The 13,047-nt window shown below is 41.4% G+C and overlaps 1 protein-coding gene across 12 annotated transcripts in view; it reads left to right on the top strand.

The window, feature by feature from the left end:
- The window catches only part of myo3b (myosin IIIB), a 95,760-nt gene that overhangs the window by 48,534 nt on the left and 34,179 nt on the right, over positions 1-13,047 (top strand). For 8 of the 12 annotated variants that reach the window (XR_009791098.1, XR_009791097.1, XM_061792210.1 and 5 more), the window contains 6 exons: positions 1,759-1,779; positions 3,415-3,492; positions 6,044-6,249; positions 9,753-9,864; positions 9,940-10,102; positions 12,776-12,856. Coding sequence is in view for 9 of the 12 variants with exons in the window: in XM_061792210.1 (XP_061648194.1) it covers positions 1,759-1,779; positions 3,415-3,492; positions 6,044-6,249; positions 9,753-9,864; positions 9,940-10,102; positions 12,776-12,856 (661 nt within the window). In the remaining 3 variants the exon portion in view is untranslated. Of the gene's footprint in view, positions 1-1,758; positions 1,780-3,414; positions 3,493-6,043; positions 6,250-9,752; positions 9,865-9,939; positions 10,103-10,448; positions 10,613-12,775; positions 12,857-13,047 lie in introns of those variants that run through there. The other 4 variants (XM_061792209.1, XM_061792208.1, XR_009791099.1 and 1 more) reach the window with 3 other exon arrangements.

The raw sequence follows: 13,047 nt of genomic DNA on the forward strand, positions 1-13,047 counted from the left end.
TGAGACTCCTGACGCCCATACGTTTCGCATATGAGAGCATTATGCTTTTTATGACTTGCTCACAGCCATACGCAGCACTATTTAAAAAAAAAAAACAACTGTGTTGTGAAGCGGAGCCACATTAATAGACTACCCTGTTATGTTTGTTCTCTTGCTTGTGGTGAAGGAGAATTGCCATCTGGCAGTTGGTGTCAGCAGGCTAAAAGACGTTTAGCAACTTTTATGATGTTTATGGCCACTTAAGGAAACTTTGGTTTCCCCAAATTATAGAGTCAACATGCCTCAATCGCTCATCCTGATCTTACTTTCAACCCCCGTCTCTTAACAATTATGATCTCATAAAACTCAAATACTTTCTTACTTATGTTCTTTGGGAAACATACTTTCTCATCCATTCATCCATCCATTTATCCATTTTCTATACCACTTACCATCATTTGGGTTGCGGGTAAATCTGATCCAATCCCAGCAGACCGTGGGTGAGAGGCGGGTTACCCCCTGTATTCGTCGCCAGCCAATCGCAGGGCACATATAGACAAAAATATTCACTCTCACATTCACACATCAGGGCAATTGAGTCTTTAATGAACCTAACTAACATGCATGTTTTTGGAAAGAAAACCAACACACAAAAGTATCAATTGTAAAACATAAACATAATTTCAAAGTTAAAAAAAAAGAAAAAAAACGGCTTTTTGTAACGATCTTGCTCTTTTTTCATGATAGTTCAATACACATTTGTATAAAATGTGTAGCACTACAGTATTACCCTGCTATATTGCGATTCATTGGTCGCATCCCGCTATATCTCATTTTTAGAAATAACCGTTTCTGTTTTTTTTCTACAGTACAGTATGCCTATTTACTGTAATGCTTTCACATGTGAGAAAAGAGAGCCACAGTTGCTGATGTACTTTTCATCCGTTTATTGAATGCCAGGAGAACTGTAAAACACAAAAAGACATTGAGCATGCTCATGCAGGAGCTGCTGTCGCCCACAGCTCATGCCCAGAAACTCACATCTCTCACTCACTGGCGTCACACCTTGCTCCTCCAAGCCCCGCCTCTTTGAGCCACAAGCATTTACACAGATTTCATGCTTGCAATTATTTTTTGGTGTGTGTTCAAATATGTTCACAATCTGTTTCAAAAGTTTATTTTATTAAGTTTGACGTGTGGAGGGGTGAAAATATATTCACCCTCATTGATACTCCAAATGGTGATGTTCTAAAACATACATGCATTTTAATGATAAAAACCTCTTAACGTGTCTATTTTCTACTAATTACAGTGTTGCCTTTCATATGAAATCCTATTAAATTCTGGTGAGAAAAGCCTCTAGGGTTCAGGGGGGTAGAACGTACTTTACTTTGTTATTGTGGTGTACAATAGTCAGCCTGCTGCAGTTCATGTTACGCTTGTGGTCACAAAGAGGAGACCAACATATTCAACCTGTTAACTTGTGCTTGGCAATAGGGATCAAACAGCAACCTCAAGGTGGTTGTTGACTCGACACGCTGCCTTGCACACTTCGCTTTAGATTTTACCGCTATTTAACATCGCTTTCCTTACTGTGTTCTATGGAAACATTTACGTCTGTTCCGAAGTTGAATATAAATAGATTTGCATGCACATTTCCTCTTTGAAAAAAAGCACTCCATCACCTTTTTTTTAAACCACTGTATTTTACTATTGGTCTTTAAACTTCTCTTTGTCTTTGTTTCCATGTTTCTCCCTTACATGTTCCTGTACTCAAAGTCTCCCAAATACCTCTTGAAGGTAAGGCTTTGGGAGAGCGTCATTGTCCATGTCATAGCCTCAAGTCATGTTTCCACCAAATGGAACCGTTCAGCTAAGTTGACCTGCAGGAGTTAACTGTTAAACTTGATCTGGCTGCATTCTCTCTACGATGCTACATTGTGTCAGATTCTCCAAGTGTGGAACTACAGTCGTTCCACTAGTGATACGCAAAAGATTCACTTATCAGTAATTGAACTGTGCCTAATGTAACAGTGGCTTAAATGTCTTTTTAAAATTTCTTTATTTATTTATTATTTTTTAAATCTAGACTGTACAGTACAATTGTTAAAGTTGTTCAGTTGTATTTAACCTTAAAGTACAATACATTTGTATTTAATCTTTTAGAACTGCTTGTTTTCAATTAGGGCTTACGACACTGCTGCATTTTAATGTTGGTCATGATGGTAAATATTTCTTTTGGTGGTCCTTGATGTAAAGGTTTATGAACCACTGCAGTAGACAGTTAATTGAAGGAACACAAAAGATGGACACAAATGGAGGATGTCCTGCACTGGATGTTTTTCAGAAGACAAACTTTAAGAAAAGGAAACTTTTGTCTTTTTCCTTTTCTTTCCCGTTGTCACACAAAAATAACTACTCGTTCTACACTAGCGCTGCGGTAAGTTCCGTAGTGATTACCCCAAAGGGAATGGGTACAGATCAGCTTTTGATATACGCCACAATTATAGCAGCGGGACAAATTGCATACCATACCAAACGGAACTGCACTGCTTGATGGAGACGGCGGTTTAGAATTCATAGTCTTGAACCTCTCTGTCATCCAAACTTGGACTATGTTTCTTTAACTTGGAATCTGAGCCCGATACTCTTAGAGCACAATCTGTCTTTCGGCAATGAACCTTCTCAGATATTGCGTAAATAAGAAAGGACAGTTTAATAGTCAGTGGGACTGATATAATATGTACGCCATCATGATCGCAATCAAAGTTGGGAAGCAAAGTTGAGAGGAAGTGACAGTTACAACAAGTCGCCAGAACAAGCAGAATAAAGTAAAGCGAGGGTAGTTAAGCTGTTTTAACTGCAAGTCAATCCTTTGTACTTGGGAATGATCCGAAATTCTCAAAGGCGTCCCGCGTTCATGTAGCTCACGCAGCGAGCTTTTCGACATACCTTTCTTTCTCTGTTGAACTAAACTATTAAGATATGCACTTTGCCACGTTGGCTTGCCATAAAATATCTATTGCTTCATTAATTTTGATGAAGCCATGAACTACCAAAGCCATTAGAACGCTTATATTGTATCCTCGTTAATCCGTCGTAGGGATGGCTGTATGCTTGATGATGGCTAGTCTCATCATTCAGACTGCTCGACAAATCTCCTGTGCCCAACAGCAGCGGCCGCTTATTCTCTAGATTGTTAGCTTTAATTGTTTATGGGCCTGTGTTATACAGACGCCACACTTCGTACAGCTGTGCATTCCCAACTGGCCCATTTAGACCTGCTGTAATGATACCTTTATGTCTCCAGAGCCCACTGACGAAATCCGCATCGCAAGTAAACAGCAGCAAACTTCAACGCGCTGCATAGGCCGGCAGGAACGCTTCTGGTCCGCTCATCAATGCGCAGTGCTCACTGTGAATGTTTGTGTTCAGGTTGACACCATGGAGATGATGCGTCACCCAGACGAAACCACCAACATGAGGAGACAGACCGTGGCCTCCTATTTCCGTGTAGGTTCTTTTTCCTTACGTGATACACATGATAAAGATGTTCAGTGTACCGTCACAACAACGTTTGGTCCTTCTACACAACCTAACATGTTTGAATACAAGAGCTCCAGTGGAACGAAATCCAGTGAACTTCCACTTGTGGAAAAACTGATCTTCGCTTTTTTGCGCTCAGCCCAAAGCAGTAAAAAGGTTTTTGCTTTGCCACCATCTTGTGGGATATTGGTGCCAGCGAACTATGTTGAAGTGAGTTGAGGAGCATCATTCAGATTCAATAACTCCAACAAAAGTGCATGTTGACGCAAGTCATGGATAATTGATCATTTTTTGTTTTTTAGAACACTTTAGTTTCATGTCCAAAAAGCCCAAGCCAATGCTAACTCGCTATCAAAACTGATATTGTTTATGATTACCGGAAAAAGTCATTTTTACTTTTGTAAAGTGAAGGAGTTGAATCAGTGCTTTTACCAGACTTTTTTTATTTTGTATTTATTTATTTATTTTGCACAAGTACAGGTATCTATATTTATACTTTGTAAGTGTAAGAAGTTTTGCCACCTCAGCATGTTGTACAGGTTTACCTAACGTTGTGGCTATGTAGTTCTGTATGTTTATGTGCCTCTCTTTTTTGAATAGTTGTGATGCAGGCTTTTTTCAAACGCATGTTGAATATGAGAAGAACTTCTGTCATTTTTTCATACATGATCGAGTACCCAACGATCCCTGTCAAACATTTCCAAGCTGTCTTGATTATTGTGACTGCTCTATCAGTGGCACCCGGTGACAAAACCAGGCCAAAAAACATAATTTAAAACCCTCAATTTAAAGTATATGACAAATATAAAATAAAATAAAATAAAATAAGATAATAAATATGGTCAGTGGATGCTTTACTAGCTAATGATTTGTATGAAATATTCATGAATTTGTTAGTAAATGTCCCAACATAAAGTAATCCACTTTTAACCCTTCACAAGTGTGCCTTTGAAAGAACCAAATTGGGTAACTTAAGTCGAGATGGACACCACATGCCTCAATGTAGGGCAATGGAAACCCTCCCAAACAATCAGCAGAGGTAACGTTAAGATTGAAAAGTTATAATTAAATATATATATTCTGCAGGTGGACGACTGGTTAACACATCTGCCTCACAGTTCTGGGGACCGGGGTTCAAATCCTGGCCCCGCCAGTGTGGAGTTTGCATGTTCTCTCCGTGCCTGGCTGGGTTTTCTCCGGGCACTCTGGTTTCCTCTCACATCCCAAAAACATGCCTGGTAGTTTGGTTGAAGACTCTAAATTGCCAGTAGGTGTGAATGGGAGTGCGTTGTTTGTTTCTATGTGCCCTGTGATTGCCTGGCAACCGGTTCAGGGTGTACCCCGCCTCCCGCCCGAAGATAGCTGGGATGGGCTCCAGCAGCCCGCTACCCTAGTGAGGATAAGCAGAAAAGAAAATGGATGGATGGATGGATATTCTTCAGGTGTCTCATAATAATTGTAATAATTACTCCAAACATTTTATGCAAAAAAGTTGGATTTTTCTATGATATTTGTACGAGTGCCCTGAGAGTTACACTGTTTATTTGTTGTGCTCTTCCAGTTTTATTGTCTTTTGGTGACATTGTTTCTTTTCTGTCACACATTTCAGAAAGGCTCTACCTCATCTTTTTATTTTTCACACCTGTGTCAAGGCCATTGTAGAAATGAAAATACCCGTCCTTACGGTAAAAGGATCTCCATTAAAACTTTACCGACTTTGGCTCGACCCATTCTGTACCTGTACCCAAGTTTCTTGATTTGCGTCATCCTGCTCACAGATGTTTGGATAAGCAGACACGAGCCAGCAGATGTGTGTTTGTCACAGGTGATCATCCTATCAGGTGTCAGACACACAAAGTTTGTGACCAGCCAGTCAACACAGCAGAACAAGGCCTGTATGTTTCCCACAAGTTGTTGGAGAAACAGTAAAGAAATAATGGAGAATAAAACAAGTAACAAAACCCCATGTGTGACAAAATAGTTCACAATATAGTCACTGAACACAATATTTAGGTCCACTAGTTTAGGTTACTCTGTAACAGATATTTATTATTGGCTTGCGCAATCTACTGTATTTTGGTTTGTCATTGAGAATATCTGACTACTAGTATCTGACTAGTATCTATCAATATCTGACAGTTATTCAAATTGAAATGCTATTGGATCTCAAATTGTACAGGTGTTCTTCATACACACTACATTTAAGTACCAATAGAAGAATACCTTATTACCTAATTATTCTGGCCTTGACACTGAAACATTCCATTTTAAATGTTAATTGTATCTCACCGTGGGAACTCTACAGGGATATGTTGCAATCATAGAATAATGTCTGCTGTCCTCACAGATATTATCGTCTGCAGAACACAGGTCACTCTATGAGGCTGTCGCTTTACAGTATGGAGTTTCCTGGAAAAGTATTTTGCATTTGACTTAAATGTGAATGACCATACTACCACTGAACTGAGCACAACACTGTAGTTCTTGACGTAGACGGCTGTTGTGATGTTGTTTGCAGTACTCGTTGATGGACTTATTGTCAAAGATGGTGGTGGGTCAGCCGCACTTTGTGCGCTGCATCAAGCCCAACGACGACAGGCGGGCGCTGTGCTTCTGCAAGGAGAGAGTGATGGTGCAACTGCGCTACACGGGCATCCTGGAGACGGTCAACATCCGCCGCCAAGGATACTCGCACCGCATCCCCTTTGCAGAGTTTGTCACCAGGTAAGACCCGCAATAAGCCACACACATACGCAGCCAAGCTGAAGAATGTTGGGAAGTAACATCCATCCAGCCATCCATTTTCTGAACCGCTTATCCTCACAAGGGTCACGGGCGTGCTGGAGCCAATCCCAGCTATCATCGGGCAGGAGGCGGGGTACACCCTGAACTGGTTGCCAGCCAATCGCAGGGCCCACATAAACAACCAACCATTCGCACTCACATTCACACCTATGGGCAATTTAGAGTCTTCAATTAGCCTACCATGCATGTTTTTGGGATGTGGGAGGAAACCATAGTTCCTGGAGAAAACCCACCCAGGCACGGGGAGAACATGCAAACTCCACACAGGCAGGGCCGGGGATTGAACCCCGGTCCTCAGAACTGTGAGGCAGACGCTCTTAACCGTGCTGCCTGGGAAGTAACAAATAGTAACAAATAGTTACATCAGTAAATTTTTCAGGTATCTGAACTTTACTATTTGGTGTACACGGATATTGTATATGAAATTGACAGTAAGAATTCATTTTTACTTTTGTACTCAATGTGGTTAAGTCATCGAGTACTTTTTGCTACCTCTGTTGAGCTCGGAGATGGAGAAGAACAAGTGAGCCGTGGCCTGCATCAGACAAAACACACATTATTTAATGAAGACAGGGCTCCACATTTAGCATACTGACTAATTGACGATCATTAGTGATAGCACTAGACTTAATCCTACAGCTGTTTTAACTGGTAAAATACTCTAGATTGGAGACCATGGACAAAATTCAAACAGGCAGGAACAGGGATAATAGATTTCTTTTCAAGTTTGTTCTTTCAGTGTGTGACCTGGAAAACACGTTTTCATTGTCCCATTGGTATTCTATTAAAGTAGAGTCTCAACAAAATTTCCTTATTATGTAAGTTAGTGATTTTGAAAATATGGGACAAGATTTACAGGATGAGCACAGCTTGGACAAAGTGGTATTTGCCTCATCTTGTGACCCAGCACCTGAAACAGATGCAGTTAAACAGTAAAACTAAACTTTTCAAGCTTTTACCTGTACTGTTAAACTACTAGGTACTTGTTTCATTTGCTATTCTTTGGGAAAAATGAAAGGATACATTAACTGAATCTTTTTTTTTTTTTTCAAATGTTCCAACCACCTCCAATTTTCTTGTCTTTGAGGTGATATGAAATTTAATTAACAAGACTTGTATGTGTTTGGGCAAAAAAGACTGAGATAATTGCTTAGTGTGTGCTTTAGGGAAGCTTAAAAATGTGCACTTCATTTTTGACCACGTGCATTTTGTGTGCCCTACTTTTAGTCCATAGGGACCCACTTGAGTCCCTGCAAAGGATTTAGTCTCTTGCTACATTTATATCAAAGAAGGGAAACTACACACACACACAGTATATAATGATGTCTCTGAGTTACCGGATACCTTTCAATGGCTGTTCTATTTATCTTGGCAAGAACCCAATCCATTTTAAAAGAATTTTGAATTGCATCAGACCCAAGATGCTTGGGGTGGCTGAGGTCAAAGAATATTGCTTTTTCACCTATAATTTTACTATTTTCCTCACTGCAAATCATGGAAGAATCATAGTTCTATAGCCACGTGCGAATGGACCCTTTGCATCCGCTTTATCCTATCTGACTCATGCAGATAGTCCAAACAGCTAACCTCCACTTTGAATCAAACCGGATTTAAACGCGTCCTCTCGTATCAAAGGCCTGTCTGATGTTGTGAGCAGTGCTTTGTATTTATCATCAAAGAGATAAGAGGTATCAACAGGAATAAGAAAATGAAGGCTGAGGCGGAGGGGGTCATTCAAAGAAGTTTGCCTCCACATTGTTGTTTCCCCGCAAAACCGGAACTGAAGAGATGAAGTACTAGTCTTTCATGTCCCACTTTAGTGCCACCTTGTCCTCTGCTTGTATTTGGTAAACGCAAGAGGATCAATAGAGTGAGGGGTCGGCAAACTCTGACATTGTATAAGTCCTCCTTGCCAGTAGTTGGCGCTACGCTATGGCCATTTGACAACTTGGCAAATCATCAGGTGCGTCAGAAAGAAAGAAATGTCTTTGATCACAATTATGTACGATATATGTCATTGTGTTGAAGTTTTATGCGTCAAAACTGCTAGTGGTATTGATACTTGGTATCGGTGAGTACTCAAGTGAATACTCGTACTGGTATAGGTCTGGGAAAGAAATAGTATCAAACATTCCAAGTGAAATGTAAACAAACAATTTCCATTTTCCAAAGTCATTAGTTTGTCCGTTGTCGAGTAACCTCACATTCCCCATGGTGATCAATGGAAAGAACTGTTCAAATCTAATGTCCAATTACTCCTCACTCTCATTTGTCTTTACTGCCCTCCAGTGCCGGCTCTCATCTGTCTGCACATCTCTTCCGAGATGCATTCTTTGCAGAGGGTACGCCGGCCGGCTCCATGTTAGAAGCAAAAATGGTAGTAGTTCCTCGCGGTTGTAAAGGAAGCAGGGGAAAAAAAGTTTGATACTGTCGACACTACCCTGACATTACATCATGGATCAAAAAACAAATAGCAAATGGTGGAATACAGTAGCGGCACGGTGGGCGACTGGTTAGAGCGTCAGCCTCACAGTTCTGAGGACCCGGGTTCAATCCCCGGCCCCGCCTGTGTGGAGTTTGCATGTTCTCCCCGTGCCTGCGTGGGTTTTCTCCGGGCACTCCGGTTTCCTCCCACATCCCAAAAACATGCATTAATTGGAGACTCTAAATTGCCTGTAGGCATGACTGTGAGTGCGAATGGTTGTTTGTTTCTATGTGCCTTGCGATTGGCTGGCAACCTGTTCAGGGTGTACCCCGCCTCCTGCCCGATGACAGCTGGGATAGGCTCCAGCACGCCCGCGACCCTAGTGAGGAGAAGCGGCTCAGAAAATGGATGGATGGATGGAATACAGTAAAGGAGAAAGAAACAAAGAAATCAAAGAGAAAGTAAGTCTGAGATACTGCAATAGGCTGATCGCTGACTGCACCCGGAAGTGACTCTGCTGTTCACATTTTGATATCATAAGACCAAGTGGCTACTGAGCCTTAAGTTTCACAGAGTATGTGCAGGTTCCAACAGAGATACTGAAAGAGTCACAGAAAGGTATAGAAGTGGACATCCTTGGAAATTTTCACGAATCAAACGCCTTTTGTGAATTTTGCCATTCAGCTCCTTGTTAGAGAACAATGAATTGTACAAAACATACTGAAATACTGAACAATTGGACATGTGCATTCGAAAGTTTAGAGCAGGTCAAATTATGTTCACCTGTAAAGGTTATTCAAAGTGGATTTTAGGTTCATCCTGAAATTCCACCTGAAAGCCCTATATCACCAGCTTTTTGTGAGTAGTGTATCCTGTATCTGCCAGATACTATGAACTTTGGGGTGAAGCGGAACAGCTCACTCGTTAATCATTGCGTTGGCATGTAGAAACAGACAACCACTCTTGTCGAGTAATAAAATGTTGTCTTCCCTTGCAGATACTACTACCTTGCGTTCCGGGCTCACCAGATGCCAGAAACCAGCAAAAAAAATGCCGCCACCATACTGGAGCGAGCCAAACTGGAAGACTGGGTGCTTGGAAGGACAAAGGTACAGTCATACTTTTAACAGTACATGATTTTTGTACAAAGATGAGATTGTTGACTTGGCTTCCTGTCATGTCAGGTTTTTCTAAAGTACTACCATGTGGAGCAGCTGAACTTGCTGCTGAGGGAAGTGATCGCTCGGGTGGTGGTGATGCAAGCCTACACCAAAGGCTGGCTGGGGGCACGACGTTACAGAAGGGGCAAGCAGAAAAGGAACAACTGTGCCACCCTCATCCAGTCAGGTACTACTCTTATCGTGACGACGATAAGAGTAGAATTCTGATGCATTGTTCATTATCTATACAGATAATCTTACAAGTAAGATGAATGTACCGTATGTTGCCTCAAGCCTTGTGTCCAACAAGCAGTATCCATTGACCTGGTCACTTTTTGCTACCTTCCCTTGGGGAACTACAGTACATTACAGTTATACGGTAAATAAGGGTGGCGATAGAAACAATGTAGTTACTAGATTGGCTTATAGAGGATCAATAATTCAGTGTGCCAATAGTGTGGAAAAGATACATACCCCAAGGATCAAGAATTGGAGTTCCCTTTTCTGCCCTGATTTTGCTTCCTTGAAATTAGGCTGGCGGCACGGTGGGAGACTGGTTAGAGCGTCTGCCTCACAGTTCTGAGGACCGGGGTTGAATCCCCGGCCCCGCCTGTGTGGAGTTTGCATGTTCTCCCCGTGCCTGCGTGGGTTTTCTCCTTGGACTCCGGTTTCCTCCCACATCCCAAAAACATGCGTGGTAGGTTCATTGAAGTCTCTAAATTGCCCGTAGGTGTGAATGTGAGTGTGAATGGTTGTTTGTTTATGTGTGCCCTGCGATTGGCTGGCAACCAGTTTAGGGTGTACCCTGCCTGCTGCCTGAAGATTGCTGGGATAGGCTTCAGCACTCCCACAACCCTTGTGAGGATAAGCGGCTCAAAAAATGGATGGATCGATGAAATTAGGCTGTTTTTGAGGGGGTGGTCCTGTCTCATGCAACTAAGCCACTACTCACCTATCACACCACTCCAGGGGCAACTGCTTACGTTACCAGGACAACCAGAGACAGAGCAAGGACGTTGCAACAAAGCGAGCCAGAGCAGAGTCTGAAGGGGAAAGGGAGCTCACATGAAGTCCAAGTATAGTTTCACTCATGGAGGCAGCACTTCATCACCAAGCCGCCAAAGTTAAACTTCTCAATTCTCAAATGGCACATCCAGTAGACAATGTTAAATATCCGCTTCTTTCCTGCTAGTTATCAATGAAAACTGCCACCTAACATACGAAACAAACAAAGCAGAATGACTTGTATTGAGTCAGGAATTCAGAATCATCTCTATTAGCAAGAATTAGTATCAATTTTACCTTGAGGGAAAGTCAGGTACTTGACTGTAAGCAAACCAAAGCAAATTGATTTATATAGCGCATTTCATACACAAGGTAAGTCAATGTGCTTTACATGATTAAAAGCATTTTAAAACAAAAAAAAACAGCTTATAAACATTTAAAACAAAATAAAAGTATAATTAAAACAACGTACAGTGCAAGAAATATCATTTAAAAGTAGAAATGCTTAAAAAAGCATTTGAAAAAGGAGAGTTTTTAACCTGGACTTAAAAACATTCACACTTGGGGCTGATGTCACTACTCTTGGTAACTTATTCCATTTGTATGCAGCATAATACCTAAATGCTGCTTCACCATGTTTGCTTTAGACTCTGTGTTCCCCTATTTGAGTATGTCGATCTCAGAGCCCTACTGGGTTTATATTCCATTATCATTTCTTTCATGTATTCAGGACCTAAACCATTTAGTGATTTCTTGACCAGTAGCAGAACTTTAAAATCTATTCTAAAGCTGACTGGAAGCCAGTGTAAAGACTTTAGAATTTGAGTAATATGCTCTGATCTCTTTGTTCTGGTCAGCACCCGAGCTGCAGCATTCTGAATGAGCTGCAGCTATTTAATTCTCTTTTGGGGGAGTCCAGTCAGAAGACCATTACAATACTCAAGTCTACTTGAGATAAAAGCATGGATCAGCTTCTCCTGGTGTGCTTGACACATGCAAGCCTTCACTCTGGATATGTTCTTCCGATGGTAGAAGGCAGTTTTACTAATTGATTTTATATGACTGTTGAAAGTCAAGTTGGACTCTATCAGAACACCAAGGTTTCGGACTTGGTCTTGGTTTTTAAAGAGAGTGACTCCAGGTATTTACTCACAGCAATCCTCTTCTCTTTATTGCCAAAAACAATTATCTCCGTTTTGTTGTGGTCTAATTGAAGAAACTTTTGGCTCATCCAGTTATTTATCTGTTTTAGACATTGACACAACACCTCAATTGAACTGTAGTCATCTGGAGATACTGATAGATATAGCCACGTGTCATCTCCATAGCAATGATAGTCAAAATTAAACTTCTGAAGAATTTGACCCAAGGGTAGGATATACAAGCAGGAGGGGTCCTAGAACTGACCCTTGAGGGACCCCATAGGTCATTGCCATTAGATGAGATTGTACACTTCCAATGGTTACAAAATAAGTCCTTTCCTCGAGGTAGGACCTGAACCATCTAAGGACTGTTCCATTTAGTCCTCCCAACATTTCCAATCTGTTCAGCAGTATATTATGATCTGCCGTATCAAAAGCTGCACTGAGGTCCAACAAGATCACAATTAACACTGTAGACTGACTGTAGGTGAACCTACACGTTTTACTGTTCTGGACTAACCCCTCCCCCTCCCGGTGACCTTGACGAGTTGAGAGCAACGCTTCAGAGGAGACAATAAGACTTCAGAGTTCAGAGGGATCCATCCCTGCGCCACTTGGTTTATCTGTTGTTTTGAAGTGGGATCTCGTGTTTTGTGTGTGCGCGCCCTCTTTTTGGTTTCACACATGCGCACACCCTCTTTGTTTCTCACCAGCCTGGAGGGGCTTCGTCGCACGGCAGAACCTCAAGAAAATTAAGAAGGAGCGGGAAGAGGCAGCAGTCCGTATCCAGTCGGGTAAAAAAGTTTGGCCCACTTTGGAATTTCTCACAGTCCCAGTGTCCAGTGTGAAATTGACTTTCTCATTAATTTTCAAGTAGGGGCAAAAAAAAAAAAAAAAAAAAAATGGCTATGAAGGTTGCAAAAAATCTTTGTCAACCCCCATTTTGATCTCTTGAGTAGCCCAGGAAAAGTAATAATTAATTAAT

The sequence above is a fragment of the Phyllopteryx taeniolatus genome, chromosome 12, assembly GCF_024500385.1.
Source record: "Phyllopteryx taeniolatus isolate TA_2022b chromosome 12, UOR_Ptae_1.2, whole genome shotgun sequence".
NCBI lineage: Eukaryota > Metazoa > Chordata > Actinopteri > Syngnathiformes > Syngnathidae > Phyllopteryx > Phyllopteryx taeniolatus.